General features: G+C 45.5%; 1 protein-coding gene across 1 annotated transcript in view; it reads left to right on the plus strand.

Moving 5' to 3' along the window:
- LOC118793182 (janus kinase and microtubule-interacting protein 1-like) overlaps window positions 1-23,979 on the plus strand; it is a 37,711-nt gene that overhangs the window by 6,470 nt on the left and 7,262 nt on the right. Inside the window, exons 3-14 of the mRNA XM_036551236.1 lie at window positions 4,925-5,134; window positions 6,933-7,052; window positions 8,582-8,728; window positions 10,951-11,097; window positions 12,068-12,127; window positions 16,908-17,036; window positions 17,432-17,560; window positions 18,452-18,535; window positions 20,243-20,305; window positions 21,654-21,752; window positions 23,153-23,254; window positions 23,661-23,714. Coding sequence (XP_036407129.1) covers window positions 4,925-5,134; window positions 6,933-7,052; window positions 8,582-8,728; window positions 10,951-11,097; window positions 12,068-12,127; window positions 16,908-17,036; window positions 17,432-17,560; window positions 18,452-18,535; window positions 20,243-20,305; window positions 21,654-21,752; window positions 23,153-23,254; window positions 23,661-23,714 — 1,344 coding nt within the window. The remainder of the gene's footprint in view (window positions 1-4,924; window positions 5,135-6,932; window positions 7,053-8,581; window positions 8,729-10,950; window positions 11,098-12,067; window positions 12,128-16,907; window positions 17,037-17,431; window positions 17,561-18,451; window positions 18,536-20,242; window positions 20,306-21,653; window positions 21,753-23,152; window positions 23,255-23,660; window positions 23,715-23,979) is intronic.

Here is a 23,979-nt window from a genome sequence, read left to right on the forward strand (position 1 = left end):
ATGGAGCTGTAACCTGGAACAGTAAAGAAAAGACCTGTAACAACGTTGTGGTAGAAAAGACTGTTTAGCTGAGTGTCAAGCGTAGATGTAGATCTCAGTCTTTTGCACCCCAAGGTGGACAAAATTGGGGCCAGAAGCATTAAATGTTTGCCATTTCAAAAACATAGTTGCATAGTGTGAAAGCAGAAAATAAGGAAGCATTGGTTATTCTCTTAAAATCCACTTACGGATTGCAGGTGAAAGCCATGGATTGGGGTACGCACACACACACACACACACACACACACACATACACTCACACACTGACTATAGAACCAGTATGTTGAGGGAGCTTTACTTTGTGGTTGTTTGATGTGTGTACAGCTGTACACACGAATACACAGTGTAAAAATAGGCTTTGGCTTGTTTAGTTGTGCTCCAAGCGTATGTCCTCCACGGTGTGAGAACTCTGTTCTTCTGTTCAGAAGCCAGTCTCACAGCATGGCACTGCGACCGTCTTCTCCAGGCTCTGTGTGTGCATGCTGGCAGGTTTGGGCAGGGACGGAGAGTAGAGTTTAGGACAGTGTATTCATGGAATTTTGAGTGTTTTTGAATGGGGACTGTTCCATTGAATGGTTCCTGTTTTCACTCTTCACTCAATAGGCCATGTGTCAGTGTGGAAGATGTCTTTAGGAAGGCATACTCTTTTTGTGAATCCGTGATAAAATGCACTTTAACCGGGTGAACGGTCACTTGTTTGAAATCCGCACCGTGCAGCGTGAGGAGACTGAGGAGGGAGAGTCACACGGGGACAGCAATGTGCAGTTGTGGCTAGAATTCTAGGTCGCTGGCCTGTTTCAGATGAAACAGGTGTGAGCTGCTCTTGACAGCTGCACGTGCTGTTTAGGAGGATGAAAAGGAGGAGTCCCAGCCACCTGTGTCAGTGTATGAGTCCCGCATCTTTCAAATATCTCCCCAGAAAACCAGGCCATGCTTTTCCAGGAGACAGACTTTCCTGTCTTTTCTTTTTCCGGGACGCTTGACACGGTGCTGCTGCTGTTGTTTGGCTCCCGCCTTCACTGCAGGGGAAATAAATGTGGCTGGAAGAGAAGCGGCCTGCTTTGCGGCCCGATGAAGGAGATGGCCGCTGGCCAGGGCTCATGGCCGGGGAGGGGGGCTGGTGCAGGGCGGGCGGATCGTTAGCGTGATTGATCGAGCGGCAGAGAACGCGCCGGCATCACATACTGGCCGAGTGTTGGGAAAGGGTGGATTCATTCATCCCCCCTTTTTTTTTTCTCTCTACTCTCTCTATCCCTCTCTATCCATTGTGCTCTCTTCTTCACTCGCCCTCTGTGTTCCAGTCCATGTCGCTTTATCCTTCAGTCTCTCTCTCCCTCTCGCTGTGTATGTGTGTGTGTGCAGACGTGGAGGGCGATTCTGTTCTGTGAAAAGTGCTGTGTCATGGCTGGCTTCTCTCGCCCTTTGCTGATTTAGAAGTACCACACCGTGTCTGTCACCTCTCGCTGCTAATAAAATGATGGGCAACAACACCATCAATTAAAACCATACAAGACTTAATGTGCAATTTGTTTGGTCTGCATGGCCTCATGGTCTCATCTGTTTCAGGGTCATAGGGACTGCTTTTTTTTTTTTTAAACTACTGTCTCAGATGAGTTGGTTGAATGCCACTTACAGAACTGAGGTTACCATCCTACTAGGGGCACATCATCCTGTATTCTGGAATGCATATATGCCCATGTGGCCACAGAGCCCTCTCATTGGCTGGGCTGAGTGGTAGGATATTGTTACTTTTCCAATTTTCCCTACTGTGTGACGCTTGTGCACTTAAGTCAGAGCGTCTGGCTGAACTCGGATTCCCAGAATGCACCTCTCACAGGAGGCAGCAGTAGATGAGAATCTGCGAAGTGTTGCACCACAGGAAGTACTGAAATGTACTGACACATATGACAGCTTCTCTCAGAATAGCGGTGTCTTTGTTTGATCCATTTACACTCCAGTGCTGTTACAGAAGCTGTATCCATATTTCTCTGCCATTTTTAAGCTGTCACTCCTGGAATATACAGCTTCAGATTTCATTGATCTTGATTCTAGGATGTTGGAAATTCTGTGTCTGTATTTTCTTGAGGGGAGGATCTTTTCCCCCACTTGAAATAAAAGTCAAAATAGATCAGAAGAAATGACAATGGAAAGCCCTCTCTACAGTTTCAACTCCAGCAAATCTTTTTTATTGCATTTTGAAATGTATAATGTGGGTCACTGACATTCATTTAAACCATTGTCACCTAATGAACTTACTCTGACACTTCATTTTTATTATTTATCATTATTTAATAGTTTAGCAGAGGCCACCGTTAAGGGCAGAATAGTCAGCTAGACAGTCCATTTATTCTGCTGTATTTACAGAGGCAATTAAGGTTATGCACCTTGCTCAAGAGTACAGTAGTAGTCGCCCCTCTGGGAAGTGAACTTGTGTTTTCAGACCTGGTTGCTTAATAACAGCGCACACAATACTTTCCCAGAATTCACTCCCACTAGACAGAATGTGACAGGTCTGATTAAAATGTTATTCAATAGTCTTCCTTTTTTCTCCACCGTAACAAGGTAAAAGGGCTGGGTTTCCATGGTAACCGCAGCGTGCCTTGCTCCTCTCCCCCTGTCTGAGGTGTTTTGCTCCCCTTTTTTTGTTCGGAGTGTGAGGGAAGTGAGACGGGTTAGTTGTGGCTGTTGGGAGAGATGGGAGTGCCCATAGCATCGTGAGCATTACAGACGTGACCCCCACGGTCAGCGCCGTTGGACCTGCAGCGGTAACATTGACCGAAGAGGAGCCGGACCGAGCCGCAAGGCGAAACGCGGTGGAGGCCGATACCCGCCCATGCGGACTTTCTGTCTGGGTGGGGATGCGTTAGAGTTGCGAGGAAGTGTTTTGGAGCGGGGAAATGATGCCCAGGGTAAGAACTGCATGGGGTATCTCTTTGTAAAGGGGGTGGGGGTGGGGGTGGGGGGCAGGGGGTATAGCTGATGTTCCTCCCCAGGTTAAACCTTCCACCTCCACTCACCCCCCACGCCATTTCATTTGGTTGAATCGATTGTGAAATCTGCGACAGATACTGTGTTTGCCTCACTTGCCCTGTCATGGAGGGAGCAAGCCCTGTCCTGCCCTATGCGCATCGGTGTCCTCGAGACGTATTGCAGTAACATTACTACAGATCCGGGGTTGCGGGAAGGTGTGCGAAGGCGGAGTGGGTGGCTCAGAAATGCAGATTCCTGAAACCTTCTTTGGAAATCCTCTTACTCAAGACGAGCTGGAAGAAAGGAGAGCTGTTCCGTGTGTGTGTGTGCGAGTTTGTGAGTGTGTGTATATGAAAGAGAGAGTGTGTGTGTGTGTGTGTGTGCGCCAAATAGGGGGACAGTGAGGGCAGCTTTGTGTTCATAGGGAACAATGCCCCTGGTATGAATGGCACTCTAGAGGGAACACTTCCTGTTTTACAACAGGGATTACCCCAGGGCAGGGGACACAGGCGAGGGAGAGTACATGTGCATGTCACACGAATGCGTTTCTTTTTGACGGGATCAAGACTTTAATTACAGGTAGGATTTTGTTCATTTTTTTCTCTGAAGCGGTTATCTTCTATTCTTCTCGCTCCGAACACTATTAACAGAATGAACACACACCGAAAAAATTATCTGGAGTGCATTGTAAAGGGGTTTGTAGGCTTGTAAATGAGGCGGAATTCTTTTGAGTCTTTGTTCAACTATTTCTGTATGACTGAACTGCATCATTAATTAAAATTTATTAGCATTCACTCCAGGCATGCATCATTCATCTTTCTGGTTATCTCTGCCATTTTGCATATCCTGAATTGTTGCGCTGTAAGGATCACTACTTTCATAGAGTTGATGTTCCCCACAATGCCATGTGTAAAATTTGCTTAGTTTTGACATTAATCATATATGAGCACCAGTAGGCTTAGGTAGTTCTTGCATGTCTTTATAAGGATGTCCCATTGACAGATTGTGACCTGACTCAACACCTAATCCTACCCTTGGCCCTGATTCTAGCTTTTAGCCTGGCCTAAGCCTAATCCTAACAGCTGCCCAACCTGACTTTGTTATAAAAGCTAATACATTTAGCACATATTTTCATGTAAGACAGTTGTGTGCCGTGGTGGTGAAGACACTTGGATGGTGACCAGGAGTGTATTTTTTCCCCCATAAACACATCACCTGCGCATTTGACAGTGTCATCTTGTTTTATAAAGATAAACTGCTCCCTGAGGCCCTAACCACTGCTCTACACTGCACACTGTTGTCCGAGGGCCTAAGGGCTAGGTTGTGATTCTGTGCTCACTGCATTTTCCCTTCATGAACGTGAGGCATTCTCAGGCACGTTATTACTATTGTCGCTGTTATTGTTGCAATGTTCCCCTTGCTGGGACATTTTGACGGTGTTCTTGTATAACTGAAATGTTGTAAAAATGTTATGGGAATGTTTATAATGTTTAGGGCAGGCTTGATCAGAGGCATGGCACTAGTGCTGTTACTATCTAAAGCATGCTGCGGATGAGCTCTGTAACTATTTAAGGCGGTAGAGTTGTCTTGAGTCACTGTGGGGAGCAGTGATGTCAGCGATGAATATTTTATCCCTTCAATAATTTAGAGGCAGTTTAGGTTTGTGTGATGGGTCTGTTTTATGAGGCACACATTCTGGTTGAGCATCAGTGACTCCAGGCACCAGTTCCCATGCTTCTGCCTTTCTAATGAGAACAGTTCTTTCTAAGCCCCGCCCCTCTGGCACTTCAGACCTTGGTCATTGGCAGTCCTGTATGCCGCACATTGTCATATCCAACGAGAGCAGACATCTGCTCAGTGTGGTATCTCCCCTTGCCATGTGACCAACCCCTCGTCCTCCTCTTCCTGCCCGCAGATGGACGAGATTAAAGGGAAGGACCGTGTGGTGCTGGCTCTGGAGAAGGAGCTGGGCCTGCAGGCAGGGTATGCCCAGAAGCTGCTGCTACAGAAGGAGGCCCTGGATGAGCAGCTGGTGCAGGTGAAAGAGGCTGAAAGGCATCATGGGAGCCCCAAGCGGGAGGTAGCACCTGCCCTTGGAGAGACCACTGACTACATCCTCAGTCAGGTGAGTGGGGGATGGGTGGAGAGAGAGTGAGAGGGAGTGATAGACAGAGAGAAGGGGGACACGTGGACAGAGAGACGGGGGTGAGGTAGAGGGGGAGGGGGTGATGGACAGAAGGAAGGGGAGTGATGGAGAGAGGGTGAAAGTGGTGGAAGAAGGGAGTCATGGGAAGGAAAAGGGAGTGTGAAGAGAGGAGGATTGTGGGGGTAGAGGAAATGGAGAGGGAGGGAGTGATGGACAGAGAGAAGGGGGAGTGGTGGAGAGTGGGTGGAAGAAGGGAGTAATGGGGAGGAAAAGGAGTGTGAAGAGAGGAGGATTGTGAGGGTAGAGGAAATGGAGAGGGAGAGAGTGATGGACAGAGAGAAGGGGGAGTGGTGGAGAGTGGGTGGAAGAAGGGAGTAATGGGGAGGAAAAGGAGTGTGAAGAGAGGAGGATTGTGGGTAGGAGAGGTGATGGAGCAGCTGGGGGTGAGGAGAGATTGGTGGAGAGTTGCTGTGCTCCGCTGCTGGTGGAGCTCAGAGAAGCTGAAGTGCCACACTGTGCCTCCATCACATTCCTGTTTGAACACACTGAAAATAACCACTTTCACTTGCATTCAGCGATGGTGTTTCTTTCACTCCTTTTCAGAGGGGTAAGAATCTGTCACAGAAATGATTAGAGCCTGTCAGAATGCAGTGTGATGTGTTCTCTTACTTGGTGAAACTAACCTTCTTTGCCTCTGGGCTGTCCGCCAGTCTTCAAAGTTGCTTTGAAGTATCTGGGCTTACATGTCTAATGCCTGTCACTCAGGAGTTAGGGGGCAGAAATATGTCCATTTTCCTTCTCACTTTTTCTCAGAAGGATCCTCTACGGTATGACATTCTACTGTGTGTGAGCGTGACCTATTGACCTTTCACTGGAGAAATGGACTTGAGAAGCTGTTTCAGTGCAGTATAAGACTGCTATAGCTTTCTGACAGAGGGCGGAAGGGAAATGGCAGAAGGGAAAAGACTCAGGATTTCTTCCACCCTAGGCACATCAGAAATATCCACCATGCTGTGTACTTGTATATTTCTGTTAGCTCTGACCTAGCAGTGACCTCTAAGAATAATGAAAACGTAACAATTGCTTAAATTCCTTCCTCAAGGTTTAGACCTAAGTGCTGCAGCAGTCGATTGAAGGTCTCTTTGAGGTATACTGTGTAAAATAGTGCAAGTAAAGCATTAAGCTTCCTTTTGATGGTGTCGCCTGTTTCTGGAGACAGCGTTTTCTCTCTTTCAGTCAGTCTCTCTCGCTCTCTCTCTCTCTGTCTGTGTCTCTCTGTCTCTGCCTCTGTCTGCTTGGAGGTGATGCTGGTGTCACACAGTAGCACAGAGCCGTCTCTGTTGGGCCTCTTTGAGCAGCGATTTTTCCCTCTCTCTATCTCTCCCTCCCTCTCTCTCTCGCTCTCTCCCTCTCTCTCTCTCTCTCCCTCTCTCACTCCCTCCCTCTCTCTCTCTCTCACTCTCTCCCTCCCTCTCTCTCTCTCTCTCTCTCTCTCTCTCTCTCTCTCTCCCTCCCTCTCTCTCTCTCTCCCTCTCTCTCTCTCTCCCTTGCTCTCTGTCTCTCTCTCTCCCTCTCTCTCCCTCTCTCTCTCTCTCCCTTTCTCTCTGTCTCTCTATCTCTCTCTCTCCCTTTCTCTCTGTCTCTCCCCCTCTCTCTCTCTCTCTCCCTTTCTTTCTGTCTCTCTCTCCCCCTCTCTCTCTCTCTCTCTCCCCCCATCTCTCTCCCTCTCCCTCCCCCCCCCCCTCTCTCTGACGCGCGCTCTCGCTCCTCGTCTCAGGACGCGCAGATGGATGAGCGGGACGTGCGACGCTTCCAGCTGAAGATCGCCGAGCTGCACGCGGTGATCCGGAAGCTGGAGGACCGGAACACGCTGCTGGCGGATGAGCGGAACGAGCTGGTGAGATGGGGGGTTACAGCCTGGGTCAGGCACCAGGGGCGGAGTGGGGAAATATATTGCATATATTTTGAATTGAGGCAGGGAATTTTTGATTCCGACAGTGATTTTTGTGTGTGTGCGTGTTAGTTTCAAAATGAGGCAAGGGAGTACAAGTGGGGCTACAAACAGGCTCAACATCTGAAATGTGTCAAAATGTCAGACACCTCTCAGACTCCCGCAGGCCTCAGCAAAAACAGTCTGTAGACTGGAGAACGCTCACTCCGGAGTAATCACTGCAAGTAGAAAATACAAGAATGCTGAGATGAAAAAATGACTCATGAGCAAGAAATGATTGATGTCAAGCAATAGAAAAGACTACTGAAAGGTGCACTGTGAGACTTACAGGTTTATGTAAGTTTAATCCATTCAAAGTGTTTGGCTGGACACCTCTCAGAACTGTTGTTACATTTGCATGTCTTAAGTCAAAAAAATGCAAGCAATCATTTGGTATTTGAGCATTATTTTAGCATTTGCTCTGCTTGATGTTAGTCTTGCACTCATGGACCAAGAAGCCATTTTATAAAGTCTAAGTTTGTGCTTTTTTGTTCTCAGCGAACACATGACACATCAGTGATGAGTGGGATTTTTAACATTGGGTGTTCGAGCCCTTTACATGAAAAGAATAATGATGTTGCCTCACAGTACAGTCAGAGAGAAGATGGAGGACCTGTATGTTTCCACCCTGAAAGGATAAACCCCCGAACCCCGGACTGCCAGTCACATCCTTAATCTTTTGCCACATGATTGTATATCACCTATCACACATCCACCTATGAAGGTGCTGGGCAGGGAGTTGGGAGAAGCATACAAACTTCTGTGAAGATGCTTTGTTCGCTTTTTCATTAATAAATGTGTGTAGGAGCAGTAGAGTGTGCATGTTTTTTCCTAATCTGTATACAGCAACGGCAGTCATACCAACCAGACAACAGGATAAACAGGCATAATACTAACCAGCACTGCTGCTGGCCTCTCGAAATAGCACTGTCTCTTGCTGTAATACATTACATTACATTCATTTAGCAGACACTCTTATCCAGAGCAACTTCCAGTACGACAGAACATAGGAGTATCCATTCAATCAGAATGAGCAACAGTGTCAGACCAGGCTTACAACACTCCCAGACTCCCAGCGAGTGTGAGCGTAACACTATTCAAGCCAATACGGTAGCTTGTGCACTCTGACAAAAGCCAAGTATACTACGATACAACAGTCCTTAGAACACAAATTATAATACATCGTAATGCTATACATAAAATTAACATCAAATGCAAGAAGTTAGGGGGTGGGGATAGATATTAGATAACACCCACACAGAAGCTACTGCCAGTCAAGGCTTGCACAGAAATCTGGAGTGCACAAGAGGAAAAAGGCCAGAAACAAGCACTCCGTGTCCCTCTGCTCACCTGTTTCAGCTGAAGTAAGCGCTCTGACCTGTACCCTTCTGTTGTGGTTTAGTGCTGAAATGAGCCCTCTGTGCCTTTTCCCCCAGCTGAAGCGTGTCCGTGAGGCGGAGAGCCAGATGAAGCCGCTGGTTGAGAAGAACAAGAGGATGTCCAAGAAGAACGAGGACCTCCTGCAGACGCTGCAGCGCATGGAGGAGAAGCTGAAGAACCTGACCAGGGAGCACGCAGAGATGGTGAGCAGGAAAGGGAGATGGCTGTGAGAGACCATAGACATTGAAACCAGAATGGGTGGAAGCCAGAAGCAAGAAACCATAGAAATTAGATCAGCTATGAGCAGGGTTTGTAACCAAAAGCTTGCTGGTTCACTTCCACCCTGGGGCACTCCTGTTATACCCTTGGATAATGTACTTAACCCAGAATTGCCTCAGTAAATATCCAGGCGAATAAATGGGTAACATATAAAAACTGTAACCTTTGCAAGTTGCCCTGGTCTGTTGCCCGTCTGTTAAATGACAATAATGTAATGTAATGAGTGGATCAGATACCATAGAGAGTAGTAAGGGAGGGAAGTGGGAGACCATAGAGACTCAGAGAGAAGAGCTGTGAGAAACCACAGGAATCCGAGTGGGTTAAAGACAGAGTTCATAGAGATCAGAGAGCTAATTGGAGACTGCAGAGATCAGAGTGAGTGTGAGTGAGAGACCATGGATTTCTGGGACTGTAGCACTAGTGAAATCAGAGAGAATTGCTATCCAGCCATAATTGTCAGATTGTAAGTGGGATTGAGAGATCAGAAGATATTGTACAGAGCATAATTACTGTTTTGCAAACATGCGGCATCATAGATGTCATAGAACGTAATGCGGGACATCATAGACCACGGAGTGGTAGTTTAGTATTTCAAGATACATTTTTGCATTTTTGAATGGTTTTGTGCCTTACAGCACATGTAATGGTGATAATACAAGGGACCCAAGTCTCTTTTCCAAGTTCAAAACAAATTTATTAAAACCGGTAACTTAAAAAGTTCTTAAAATTGCATCAACTACTATGAAAATAAGTCATTGCCTACTAGTCTTGAATGAAATCTTTTAAACAGTATTAAAGAGACAACTACCATTATCAGGTTGACTATAATCAATAGGATATTGGACCAGGTAGCAACACTGGGGGGCATTGCTGGTGATTAGAATACAGCTTGCTCATTTAGTGAAATCTAGCTTTTTTTGTAACCTGCTCCACTTTGTGGCTTCATGGTAACTGTCTATTTCACGTCTGTTTTCACATGGTAGAAAGTGACTCACTTCTCTAGGTCTATCTCTGTCTCATTCCAGTTGATTACTGAGCTTCTGTTTACAACCCCAAATAATTATAGTTTTAACTGGGACCAGTAAGCATTTGGGTAGCTATTGCTCTCTGTTGTACTGAAAATTGTTTCCAGCAATGAATCGGTCCCAGGGCATCTGATTCCCATTAGAAACGTTTTACTGTAAACGTTAACGAGCTAATTAAACTGCAAAATGTTTTCCTCAAAGAACAAAGTTCACTGAAAATGCTCAAGTGAGACTAGCCACGAGCTGCCCGGTCCTGCTGTATTTTGATGTTTTTATTTTCCTGGACGTGGGTGTGGCCTGGGTTTCCTTGTTCTTCTTGATGAAATGATTGGATTAGATCTAATGCTTGGCACATGTTGTCTGCGCTGCACAGTTACAGTTTCAGCACGTGTTTCTCTTTCAGTTTTTCTTCTGAATGTTTTTAGAAAGAGGCCAATGTCTGAAATGGAATGTCATTCCATAGTTGTCACCTAGTGTGCTTCTCTATATTATTTACATTTACATTTATTCATTTAGCAGACGCTTTTATCCAAAGCGACTTACATAGGTTACAGTTCTTTACAATGTTATCCATTTATACAGCTGGATATTTACTGAGGCAATTGTGGGTTAAGTACCTTGCCTAAGGGTACAGCAGCAGTGCCCCAGCAGGGATCGAACCGGTAACCTTTCAGTTACAAGTCCTGCTCCTTAACCACAATGCTACACTGCCGCCTATTATAGGACTTTTTAAGCGGTAGGGTCATTCTCTCATTTTCAATTATGCTTGAATCTTATTTATTAATTTTTATAGCTTGACTGTAATGTGTATTCTTACGCATCTTAATGTTCTTTGCCAATTATATTTCATCGGGGTTACCACAGCTTTGATTCAGGTGTTTTAAAACAGGAAATGGCGACCTCATGTGGCCATATGGGAAGTACAGGATTAGCCTGTGAAACAGCAACTGATCTGCTACAAAGGAGTGACTTGTGTACTAACGTTTACACTGATGGATAGATAGAAAACATAGAAACACAGATCCCACAATACAACAAGCATAAACATGAAAAAAACACTGGAATAGTGTTTTCTGAATCTAGTTTTTTTAGCCATCTGCTTGTCTCGCTTTGCCTTTCAGAAGGAAAAGATGCACTCCAACGCTCAGGGCTCTCTGAAGAGGCCCAGCTCTCTGAACGACCTGAGCCAAACCCACGAGGAGCAGGAGATCGAGTTTCTCAAGCTGCAGGTGTCTGAGCAGCGCTGCATAATCGACGAGCTCATCCTGGTGAGTGGACTAAACCTGACCAAATACAGCCGAACCACCTTCAGAACCAGGCCTCTGCTGCGGCCTGTTACAGCATCGTACGCTAGGGGTTTAAAAACGTCTGCCTGACCAAGGTGTGGACTGAAACCAAGCCTTCAGTAAGTCAGTGTGACATCATGGTATCCTCTCAATAGTAGACACAGACACAGAGCCAGCTGCACACACCCCCAGTAATGCTGGTACTGTCATCCTGGTTGTCCTTTCAGTGTTATTCATCAGTGGCTTGATTGGCCTAATTGTGCAATTAGCTGTAGGGTTTGTTTTTTTGTCTGCACAGATTTCCAAATATTTACCAATCAAATGTGTCTTGAGGAAAGGGCACTTTTTGGACAATTAGCTTGATTGACTCATTAAGACAAGATGTACCAAAAAAGGTGTAAATTTGGCTCTGAATTGGGTACCTGGTTTGTGACTTGCAATGAATTCTGGTCTGTGAATACACTGCCTTTTTCTCTTAAATGTGATTATTCACCAGAGGTGTCTTGTGGCTCAATGTGCCCCTACCACAGCAGACCCAGGAAACGCACATCTCATGGTCCCACCACCAAACACAGCAAACTCGGATATTGTGACATAGTGGCAGATAGTGTGCTGTCTTAATGAATTAAATGATCATGTTGCTCAGAATGTCCATGGTTTCTCTGTACAGCCTAATTTCCAAAGTTTGTTTTCAGACTCCAGTTAGATTGAGGATGCACCTTGTTATGTAAGAAATCCATATGCAGGAGTAGAATCTGTTAACCTACCCACAGACCCACTGCCATTGCACTGTCTTAACGATTATTATATTACCACAGTGTGGCTTGAATCAAGTGTGTATATAAAATATAATGCCCCTAAATTGAGAAGGCATGTGCAGTTTTAGCCACTAGTGGGCTGTTATGGAATCTAAAAGGAAATGTGCACTGAGTTTTTTTTCATCTCTCGCCAGGAACGAGACAGACTGATAATCACCAAAAAGAACAAACGGAAGAGCCTCAAACTCCCAAAGGTAAGGAGAGTGCTCTGCCCTTTTTTTTTTCTTTGGTTTTATCCATTCAGATAAATTCGTCCACATCACCCCTGCCTGAATGAATAATCTAAAATAAAGTGCTGAATCCAAATGAACAAATACCCTAGGGGAATCTAGTCTGTGTAGCTCAGTCTGTAAATCTACAAATGTTGACATCACCCTCTGGAATCAGGAGGAGCGTATGATTAATTGCAGGTCTTTGGCTTGGCAGCCTTGTTGTACACTGTGTAATGTTGGAGGAAGTTGTGCCGTGTGTGTCATGTGACCCATGGTGGTGACGATGGAGAGGAAGGTATTGAGCGTGAGTTTATCCCTCGGGGCAGTCAGTGTGGCACACTGTGTAGTACAGGTTGCCTGTGCCCTTCGGAAACTGGTGCGTCAGCTGGTCAGTGGTGTTTTGGGGTCAGCTCCTCTCTGTTGAAATGCCTGCTCAAAGCTGCTGTAACGGGGCTTTCGTAGCTTGGGAAGCGTGGCATTTCTTGACCCAGTGGCAGTGCCAGCCCTTTGATTATTAGTTGGCATACTGTGCTATGCTGATAAGGACAGTCATTTAAACCACTGTTTGAGGTGTTCCTTATCACCCTAATTAGGCACAGCAGCGCTTCCTTTTAAATAGGCATCTGTTAAACACGTATAAAACAAGTTCAGCCCAGGATGTTTCAGATTTATCCTCGATAGGATTAAGAAGTTGGAATGTTTTCCCTCACACAATGTTTAGCATGTCTGGCTCTATGACTATTAATCTCAAAAGAGACAATTCTCGCTGTACGTCTGTCTTAAAGTTAAAAATATTGTTGCCCTGAAAATAATTTTAGGGAGTGTATTTTTTTGCAACGCATAACACCAAATCCAATTCAGTATCAGAGTCATAACTTCAAAGTGATGTTCCTGATTTCAAAAATGTCACATCCAATGTGATGTCCTATAATGGGAAATACTTCAGTAAAGGTTGAAAATGGCCAGTGTGACTTTAAAATGCGCCTACCACATTTAAACTAAAAGCAGTGAGAGGGAGAAGGAGCCGCACCCTGGTGAGATGCACAGAATCTAGGTACATCTGCATTGCATTCTGGAAGATTGATCTTATCCCGCTGTGTCTGTGTCCAGTGTACCCTCTCTGGCACTCCAGCAATAGCACAAGCTGTGCCTGCTTTCCTCCAGTTTTCATTACTCCTTCTGACAGAACAAATGTTTGCTTACTGCACACCCCCCCCCAACCCCCCCAACCCTCACAACCCACACACACGCGCACACACACACACTCAGTGACTCAGTCAGTCAGTCAGTCAGTCAGTCAGTCAGTCAGTCACTCACTCACTCACTCACTCACACACACACACACACACACACACACACACACACACACACATACACACATACACACATACACACACACACACACACACAAACACACACACTCTCTCTCTCTCCATAAATGACCCTTTGATTGGGTTGATATGATTACACAGTCCTCAACTTTTATTAATCAATTCAAAACCCAAAATGGTTGATTTTGTCACCTGCAGAAAAAGTGTGTTTGTGTGTGTGCGTTGTTGTGAGTTTATGTTTGGGTGGATGTGTGTGCATTGTTTATCTTTCTCATCGTGTGTGTGTGTGCGTGTGCGTGCGTGCGTGTTGGTGTGTGTGTGTGTCTTTTCCCTTTTCTCGTTGAGTGTATGTTTTTGTCTTGCTGACAGGTTGTGTTCCGCCCACACTGTCACTTAGCAACGGTGTTCCATGTGGCGTTGCGGCTGCGGTTCTGTGTCTAATTGCACTCTGGGGTGTGAAGCTGGCCGCTTTCGCTACAGAGCAGGGATAAAGCGTGCCACAGACACAACGGCACTTTTCCAAATTCAAACCATCACAACAGCCAGATCAACTCTGTCTGAAGACCATTCAAATGTCCAAGCCACAGTCTGTGATCTCCTTTCCCAAGCTGTATGCGACTTCTGTAAATGGCAAGGAATGCATCACACAGAAGGTCTTACTGCAGAGTTTCTCCGTGATTAAATGAAAGTCTGCCAGGCTGAGAAAGTAGTGTTTGCTATGCAATAGATCAGGGTGGCAGTATGGGTAGTTCACCTTCTTGCTTGAGTTAAAGTGCTTTACTATAAATTAACAAGAATGTCCATCCCAAACCATGGCATATTGTAGATTGGGAAGATCTGAGGCAAAATTTTTATTTTCTTCTAATCTGCCGATCTGTTTGTATTTATTTATTTATATTGTTCTTGATTGAAAAGATACTTGTTGCTTGGTTTTTTGCTTGCACATGCAGATTTTTTCTATTTCCTTAAAATGATTGGTATTGATAACACTCTAATGGACAGTTGATGTTGTTGAAGCCCTGCTCCCAGCACACAGCATGACTGTTCAGAACTGATAGAAGCACTGTGTGGCTTTTCAGTGGCAGAATTATCACTCTTATTGTCATGAGCGTTTTTCCAACAGGTGATTCCTGTATGAAAGTCTCATTTTTGCCTTTGAATTTGACTGCTATTTTGGTCTGGTTACTCCCTTGGGATTTTCAGTAACCTGTGGGGAAAGCCTTCTGAAAATTGTCTGTGGTTTTTTAACAACATATCTGAGCCTTAGAGTAGTTTATTCCTGATAAGATGGTGTCTTTTGAATTACCAAGGCACACATATAATGGTTGTACATGCGTCTGTCTGGGTGTTTTAGAGGGGGAGAGAGAGAGAGAGAGAGAGAGAGAGAGCACAGCAGGAAGAGATGCGCAGGTTGCCAGGTTTGGGAATCCTCAATGCTCCAAGCTAGAGAGAATGGGAGTTGGGGACTGGACTGCTGTGTTGGGAGTGGTTCAGAGTGGGTGGGGCTGTTGCAGTGATAGGAGGAGTCAGATTCTGAGGGTTCCGCTCATTCTGTCATATCCCCGGGTTTTCTGTTCTTGCTACTCAGACTCGAAACACTAAAAGGTAGCTCAACACCGAGACAGAAACTCACTTAAAGCGCAGGGGATAATATCCCAACTCGGGAATGAAGACTCCCCTGACATGCCAGTTCTAGCTCTGCATGCGCGCGCTTCTCCTGAAATCCGTCAGTGTGTTCGTTTCTTTTCATCAGTACCGAAGAGGTGGGCAGCTCTGAGGGCAGGACCTTCTCATCTGGATGCTTAATGGACTCAGCTATACCTGGACTTTCTGTTGGTGCCAGGCTTCATAGGGTCTGAAAACACACCAGCCTCATCACAGCCTGGCTGGAGTGAGAAGGAAGGGGATAAATCTCAGTTTCTCCATCGGAACCTCTCGTGCGTACATACACACGCACGCACACACACACACACACACACACACACACACACACACACACACACACACGTACACACACACTCTGAAAGGACACAGTATGACGGAGTACCTGCTACTCATTCTCTACTTCTCCTCCTTCATCTGCTTGTGCGCTCTGGTGTGCTTGTATTTCTCTGGCTGTCAGGAGATGACTTATAAGCACGATGGTAAGGATCTCTTCACCTGGGATTTGCCCAGCTTTTTGCATGAATTAATGTAGTTAATGTGAATTTTCAGGTAATGCAAATGTCCCGTAAAATATTTCCTCTCACAGGGGAAAAAAAAAGAAGCAATTATGTTTAATTTTTCTCTTTATCCTCAGAAGGTTTGCAGTGCACACTAGAAATGTAGTATGTTGTGTTTTATTCATTTGCTTCCTTGGATTCAAAGTGAGAACCTTGTTCATTGTTGTAAGGGAGATCAGGGCACTTAGCACCTGAGTGGTTGGTGGGAGTAATGCTTGTCCCTGATCCACTAATTGCAGCTTTAAGTCCCCTTTTACCGGGAAAATTAATTCCTTTGAGCTTTGTCAGCATCGTCAATTGTTGGTCTGCTGCAAGTGGTAAACCACTGAACAACGTCATCAGGAACAGGTCCCTACACCTGCTGACTGCATAAATCATTTGTTTATGAATAGTCCAATTTTTACTGTATAAATCTCTTATTTTACAAATATCCAATGCAGGAATAGTCCTACCGTTGTCTGAGTCTGTCTCTGCGAGGGTGGGGGAGAAATGAGAGATGGTAGAAGGTAGATGGATTCAGTTCAGAATGAATGTTAGAGAGAAAACTTCACCCCGCCTCTGTATCTGTTCACCTTGCTGATGTTCACGTTCAAGGACACCATTTTCTATAAGGGTTCCTCTCTAGACACTGCAGTGCATCAGTCTTCTACCTTGTAATTTAGACTCATGTCTTTTTGTCTCCATGTCCTTTCAGAATTATAGTTTTTTTTTCCTTTTTTAAATCTTAATTTATTTTTTTGAGTATCACAGTGCTACACTGATTCCAGCCTGAACGTCAAGACTCTGCCTGGAAGCCTTGTTGGACTTTTCCCCCCTTGTATTTTTGCCTTGTTGGACTTTTCCCCCCTTGTATTTTTGCCTTGTTGTTGCTTGGTGCCAGTGCTGAGTAGGCCGGTGGTGGTCTTTGTGCGACTCACCTGGGGATTGAACCCACCACCTTCCGAAAGCGGCACAGGGCCACTGTAACGATGTTATCACTGATTCGGGTCCACCTCTGACCTGTAATGTTGTCTCTGTCTATTCCCACATGTCCAGTTAGGCCAGCTTTATCCTGTGTGCTGTTGCTGCTCTCATGTTACAAGCTATGGGGGTGTGCAGCTGGTGTTGAGCGTTAACGAGGACCTACCCTCATCACTCATCCTACCAGCTGACGCCGTACTCATCTGCAGGTAGTGGGAAATCTCATCTTGCTGCTTTTTGCGTCCACAGAGGCATGTTGTGGAGACATATTTTGGATTTGACGAGGAGTCTGTGGATTCGGAGACGTCGTCCCTAACGTCTTACACCACAGACCGCACGGACCGGACCCCTGCCACCCCAGAGGAAGACCTCGAAGACGTAAGATGCCCCTCCCCCTCCTTTCACTGGAGACAGGTTCATTGTAGGACACCCCGCCCCATATGTTTGCTAAAGACAGGCTCAGTGTACAACACACCGCCCCTTTACATTACATTATTGGCATTTAGTGGACGCCCTTATCCAGAACAACTTACATAGGTTACAATTTTTGCATGTTATGCATTTATACAGGTGGATATTTACTGAGGCAATTCTGGGTTAAGTATTTTGCTGAAAGGTACAGCAGCAGTGTCCCGGCGTGGAATCAAACCAGAAACTTTTCAGTTACAGGTCCTGCTCCTTACCACTATGCTACACTCCCACCCCGTCGATTAGCTAAAGACAGGCTCATCTGATGAGTTTAACTCTAATTCACATTTCTTTGTCTGTACCAGGGCATTTCGCGGGAGGAGTCAGAGCTGCGGTTCCGGCAGCTGACCAGGGAGTACCAGGCTCTCCAGCGGGCATATGCCCTCCTTCAGGAACAGGTTGGGGGCACGCTGGACGCTGAGCGTGAGGCCAGGGTGAGCCATGCGGAATACAGGGAGGGGTGGGAGGGTCTGCAGGTCATTCAGAGTACATTGTTCACCAGACCCCAGTACATGTGTGTGTGTATAGTATGTATGTATGTATGTTTACTATTTGTGTGTGTGTGTGTGTGTGTGTGTGTTGATGGACAGACAAATGGAACCGGATAAAGATTATGGGGGAGCACTGTGTTCAAGTTACATACATGATGGTGCATAAGAAGTATGAAATGTGTATCATGTCTTTCATGGCCTTATCATAATGAGTTGAATAGCTTTGTTTATTGTATTTGTAATATTTCCTTGCCATAGAAACAACTCCTTTGACCTAGTATGGCATTATGCTCCGTATGCCCCAATGAATGAAACTGCCAGCTGCTCACCAAAGCAGCACAGTCATTATTTCGTCATTGGAGTCAGCAGATTGTTAACTGTGATTTAATTGGCAAACTGCGCTCCCTCCCCTGGCCTTTCTCTGATGCATTCGCCCCCGGTAATGATGTTTACAGTTGTGCAGCTCAGCAGGATTTGACTTTCAGGCCAATTAATCCTCTCAGCAGGACGCCTCTGATGTTCTTGCAGTTCATGTCTGTCCGCTTGTGCCTCCCGAATTTACCTTTTCAGGATGTCCCGGCTCTAATTTTCTGGTTGCTGCATTATAAGTAACATTTTCGTCTCCTCGTTTGGATACAGTAAATTTGACTGGCTTGTTGGTGTGACATTAGCAGGTTTACATTTCCTCTTTAGGGGCAAGTTCAGCAGGTGAATCTTTGAGATTCCTCCCCTTGGACCCTTTTTGATACGTTCATGGTTGTGGTGGGTGAAGTTTCGTGTCTCCAGGAGGTGCAGAAGGAAGGGTCTGATTGGCTGTGTTTGGTCCGCCCACAGACACGGGAGCAGCTGCAGGCAGACCTGGCCCGTTGCCACGCGAAGATCGAGGACCTGGAGAAGTCTCTGGCGGAGCGGGGGCAGGTAAACAGTAAAGGAGGTGGTGATAAAAACGTGATAACCCACCTCGCGCTGGCCTTTCTCTGTCTCCTCCTCGCTGCCGTGTTTGTGGCTTGGTCCTTCGCCAGCGAAATATGCCAGCAAGTCTTGTGACGTCGCAGCGCTGCCAGCTAGTTGCCCGCCTTGCAGACGGTCCTGCCCCAGGAAGACAGGGGCCTCTCTCGCACATCTAGGGGGCTAGTTTGGGGGTCAGATCCTATTTTTTTTTAATCGCTCTCAGCCAATTCAATCAATTATCAGAGATCCTGAACATTACAGTGTTGTTTTTGCAGGTTGAGTGGAAAAAATTACAGCCAATTCAAATGAGACCTATTCAAATCGTAAGGCTAGTATAAATGTTATAGATATTTACAGATTACGTAGCACTGGGCATTTGAAATGTCCCCAAAATAGGAGTTGTTTCAACTGACATCAAAGCACCCTGGCCAGTTCTTAAATTGTACTGATTCCTTAATCATTCATCTTTTGGAATGGGTAGTCATGAAAAATCCAGTCTCCTCTCTCCAGGTACTGACCCAGAGACTGAGAGAATTAAGAAAGTGGAAGTAGCATGTTTGATGCTCTTGGTTTTTGTCATCAACACCAGTGTAGCATACTGACTTTCCTTTCTTCTGTGAACTAGTGCAAGGCTGTTTTCCATACTGTTTCTGTGTGTTAAATCAGTGGACACACTGTCACATCATCCTGTGTGTTAAATCTGTAGACTCTCAGCTGCTTCGCACTGCGTGTTGTCTGAGAGGCGATGTGTGCACGATAAGGAAAGTTAATCAGTTCCAACTGTATTAACCTCAATGCCACAATGCGCACTGCTAATTTGTCAATTAAAGGAATATTAATGTCAGACCAAGTTTGTGACTTGTAATGTGACCACCTTTATTGATCATTTTGTTGATCGTACTGTTAATGAAACGAAACTATCATCAATGCCTTATGTTGATTATACATGGTATACTGTAATTATAACTCCATTGTGGTTAAGGTGGTGACATCATCAGCAAAAAGGAGAGTATCAGTATTCCCTCTGAAATGGAAATTCATGCAAACAATTCAGTGAAGGCAAATTGATTGTGCATCACTGAGCTATCATCTTTCATGCCTGCCTCATGTGTTTGTGTGCATGTAACGGTGCCTTGTGACTGGTCACCACTGTTACGCTGATGCATGGCTCCTCCTGTACTGAAGTGCTTTCTGTAAAACCAGGTGACTGACTCACCTCTACGCATGCTACTGTGGTCCAATAAAATTCAATTCCATCCATTTTTCTTATGTTCTGTTTTTTTTTTATTCTTTATTTTGCATCATTCCATTCATTGCTGCATTGTCCTTGTTTCGCTTCTTCATGTTTCCATTTGTTACAGGCATGGTTAATATGACACAAAGATGATGGGCATTCTTGTAAGGCATATGTTTGCTGGGAGACGCCATCTTAGTTCATGAAAGATGTAGTTCATGAGCTGTGACGCATTTGAGTATTGTGTGGAATGGGACTTATTCATGTGCTGTACTTCTCTCTGCAGTTGACTAATGCTGCCTGTTTCTGCAGTCAATTTATGCTGCCTGTGATGCGTTCGTGCAGTTGATTTATGCTGCCCATAATGCGTTTGTGCAGTCGATTGATGCTGTCTGTGATGTATTTCTGCAGTTGACTGATGTTGTGTGCTCTGGTCGCAGGACTCCAAATGGGTAGAAGAAAAGCAATACCTCATCAGAACTAACCAGGATCTCTTAGAGAAGGTACCTTGCCCATCTCTCTCTCTCTCTCTCCCTCTTTGTTACTAACTTGTTCATTGTGTATCTGGAATCAGAACTAGGTTGTGGGGTATAAGAGAGCTGATGCTGCTCTGATGGATCATACAGTCATTAGATGACCTCCTGAAAGAAAACATGGAGGTCACATTGCCTTGAATCTCCAGTCTGTGACACTGTAACTTAAAATAGGACAGACCTCTTGAATGACTCCGTACACTGACACTGACTGATACTTGGTGAGACTGTGGATGGAAAAGGGTGTTTTTTGGTTGTGTGCTTGTCTGTGTGGTCAACAAATTAAGTAGGATGGGATGCGGGTGAGGCTGCTGGCATGAGGCCTCTAAACCTGTATGGGTTTCTCTTGCACCAGTCACATGAGCTTCAAATATAGCCTTATCACCACGCCTCCGCGGTGGCCAATTTAATCGAAATCCATCCGACATGCTCGACTTCAGTGCTTTCTGAAGTCCTGATTTGCTACAAACTTAACGCCTTGTTTCCATCAATCAACCTACCTGTTGGTAAGTTAGTGGTTTAACTTTATTGTCCCCTGTGGGCTGTACTGAAGTTTTGGCATGGGGTACGTTAATGCAAACCTGCTGAAGGAGCACACAGTTCTGTATCTCGGTTTAAAAACGACTTGTACGCTCATTACAAAAGGATGGAGCCCCTGGCTGTTGTGATCTTGTGTCCTGTTACTGTCGTGCCCTGGCTTCCCCAGCCCCTCCCGTTGTTACCCCTTTATGGATCCCCTGTGCTAAAGTGGGTGTCCCAGCAAAAATCCCTGCTGTCTCCTTCACTGTAATCCACCATCTCTCTACAGTGCTCTCTCCGTCTCTTACTCCTTCTCCTTTGCTCTGACTCTCACTCTCTTTGCTGGTGTGGGTGAGGCAGCCAAAATCCCTGCCATCTCCCTCACCGTAATCCTCCATCTCTTTACAGTGCTGTGCCCCCTCTCTCTCTCACTCCTTCTCCATCGCTCTCCTTCCTCTCTCCCTCTCACTCCCCTATGTTGATGTGGGTGAAACAGCAGAAATCCCTGCGGTCTCCCACACCATAATCCTCCATCCCTGGTGTCCCCCTCTCTCTCAGTCCTTCGGCCCTCCTCTCTCCCTCTCGCTCCCCTATGTTGATGTGAGTGAAACAGCAGAAATGCCTGCGGTCTCCCACACCATAATCCTCCATCCCTGGTGTCCCCCTCTCTCTCAGTCCTTCGGCCCTCCTCTCTCCCTCTCGCTCCCCTGCGTTGATGTGGGTGAAGCAGCCGGAAGCTGCGTGCTGTGCCTGTCGGACTATGTGCCCATTTCAGTGCTGTCCCCTCACTCTCTCTCAGATCATGAAGCTGGAGCTGGACGAGAGCCGTCTGAAGACGGAGATGCAGGACGCCCGGGACCAGAACGAACTGTTAGAGTTCCGTGTCCTGGAGCTGGAAGTAAGAGACTCTGTCCCCATCCCCAAACTGTCAACAGAGGGCGACGTTGAGTTCCAGTCCAAACTCAAAACTTGCATTCGGTGTGATGAAATCCAGTGATGTCACACACACAAACACATCCTCGCTCGCGCACACACACACACGTGTAAGCTTCACAACTGTTAGTTCTCGTGTCAGTATGGTGAGCTGTATAACTTTGCCTTAATGTTCTTAATGTATGTTTAATTTGTTGCATTTTTTATTTGAAAGATGTACAGTTACAAATAAGTTGAATATATTTTCATTTGAATAAAACTTGTTTACCTATGCAATTAACCACCTCATCGTTCATTTTTTGTCTGTACTTCCTGCATGCAGTTTCCTTTTAAGTTGAGTGCACGTAATAAAAATGTATGACTGCATATTGAACTCCACGCACTTGCACACGTACACACATCTCCTCAACGCATATGGCACTATTAAACAGATCGCTAAATTAAAACAATGAATGCAAAAAGTTAACGTCAGTCTTGAGTTTTTCCTCTGGAATGTGTAATTCACACTTACCTTGGAGTCTGAATCTTCATCTTGAATAACACCCATATATTCAGCTATCACTGACACATATTTATGTTTGAGCTTTGCAAGTCAGCAGCTTTTAGATATGCACACATTTACCTCTGTGCAACAAGATGTTACAATGTGGAAAAAGCAAAGGGCATCTTTATTGTACATTGCAAACGATCTTCAGGTGATGTCACAATGAAACCTAGCTCACATTTGTAATAAAACACACAGTGCTCATTGGTGGATTTCGTATCAGTCGTCACAGCAGTTTTTTCCCTTTGTTTAGCTAACTCACTGCATTTTGGTTGATAAATCCCTTCTCATTTTCGACATATTTTACTCCATTCAGTTGGTTCGCAGCCCACCCCTTAAAAAGTATTACCCCCCACCCGGTTCATTTTGACAGATCCTCCGCATGCTTTCTGAACCATGTAAGTACCTTTTTGAGATGGTTACATAAGTGTACAAACATGAACTAACATTGTTATTCATGTTCCATTCTTCTGTTTATCCAGCCATGTCACCACCGTTTTTTTTTGTGTTGCTGTAATGTCATTGTGTGTAAGCCCATGCTAAAAGGTCTGATGTCAAGTTTAGGGTTGACTCTGACATAGATAGAGTTGCTTTTCATTGGACCTATTGCTTTTCATTGCCTTGTTAATAACTGACTCTCATAACTGTGCCCCACTTCCTCTGTGCAACAGCAGGATGTCAGTTTAAAACAGGGAGAGACGGCATAGATTTCACCACCTTTTTTTTAGTGGCCCCCGGTCTGAAGCATCCAGTGGGTGGAGGGGTGTTGGGGTGGGGTGGGGGGGACAGGTGTCTAATTTTGGGACTGCTCTTGTCTGTAGGAAAGGGAGCGCCGATCCCCGGCGTTCAACCTGCACATCGCGGCCTTCTCCGAGAACAACGGCAGTGCGCTACAGCTGCACTGCCACCAGGAGGGCATTATGGTAGGGCTCACTCTCCCCCTCTGCCACACTCTGATCCTGTAGGGTAAAGCTGCTTTCCAGTGGTACAGCAAGGTATTCACTCTCTCACTCAACACCAGAGCTGCTGCACTGCCACCTAGTGGGTGGCAGGGGGTGGTGCAGGACGACGCTGGTGCCTCTGCACTGTGGAATAGGCGCCTCCCTAATGAAGCTAGTGCTGTCTGCACTGCGGTGTGCTATTTAAGCAGCCCAGCTAAGACTGTCTGTCAAGCAACTATTTAAAGCCATGTCATCATACGTCAGTGTAAATTCCACAAGTTACTGATTTTCCCTAATAATATGTGTCACACAATTACAGTTACACACTTGCACATAGTTAGACACAGGTTGACACATCGTTTCAATGTAAAATATTCCTTTTGTTTAGGATGTGGTCATTCCTGAGCTTATGAAGAAGCTGGATATTCTGGGAGACAATGGGGTGAGTGCTTTATAATATAGTTTCATTCTTACCAGACACGTAATGATACATTGCATTAGAATAGGTACTTATCTGCTTATGGACAGCCTAGCTTTAGGTACTTCAGTAACTTCATAAGCTGTCCTGCTGTCCCAGGGGTATGAGTGAGGCCATATACAAGACTTAAAGCCCCCATTTGCCCTCACTCATTGCCCTTGAACAAGACAATGGGAAAAATAAGGCAGGTAATATTTCTCGTTCCTGCGAGTTTGTGATCCAGTAGTGG

Source organism: Megalops cyprinoides, chromosome 18 (assembly GCF_013368585.1).
Source record: "Megalops cyprinoides isolate fMegCyp1 chromosome 18, fMegCyp1.pri, whole genome shotgun sequence".
Taxonomy (NCBI): Eukaryota; Metazoa; Chordata; class Actinopteri; order Elopiformes; family Megalopidae; genus Megalops; species Megalops cyprinoides.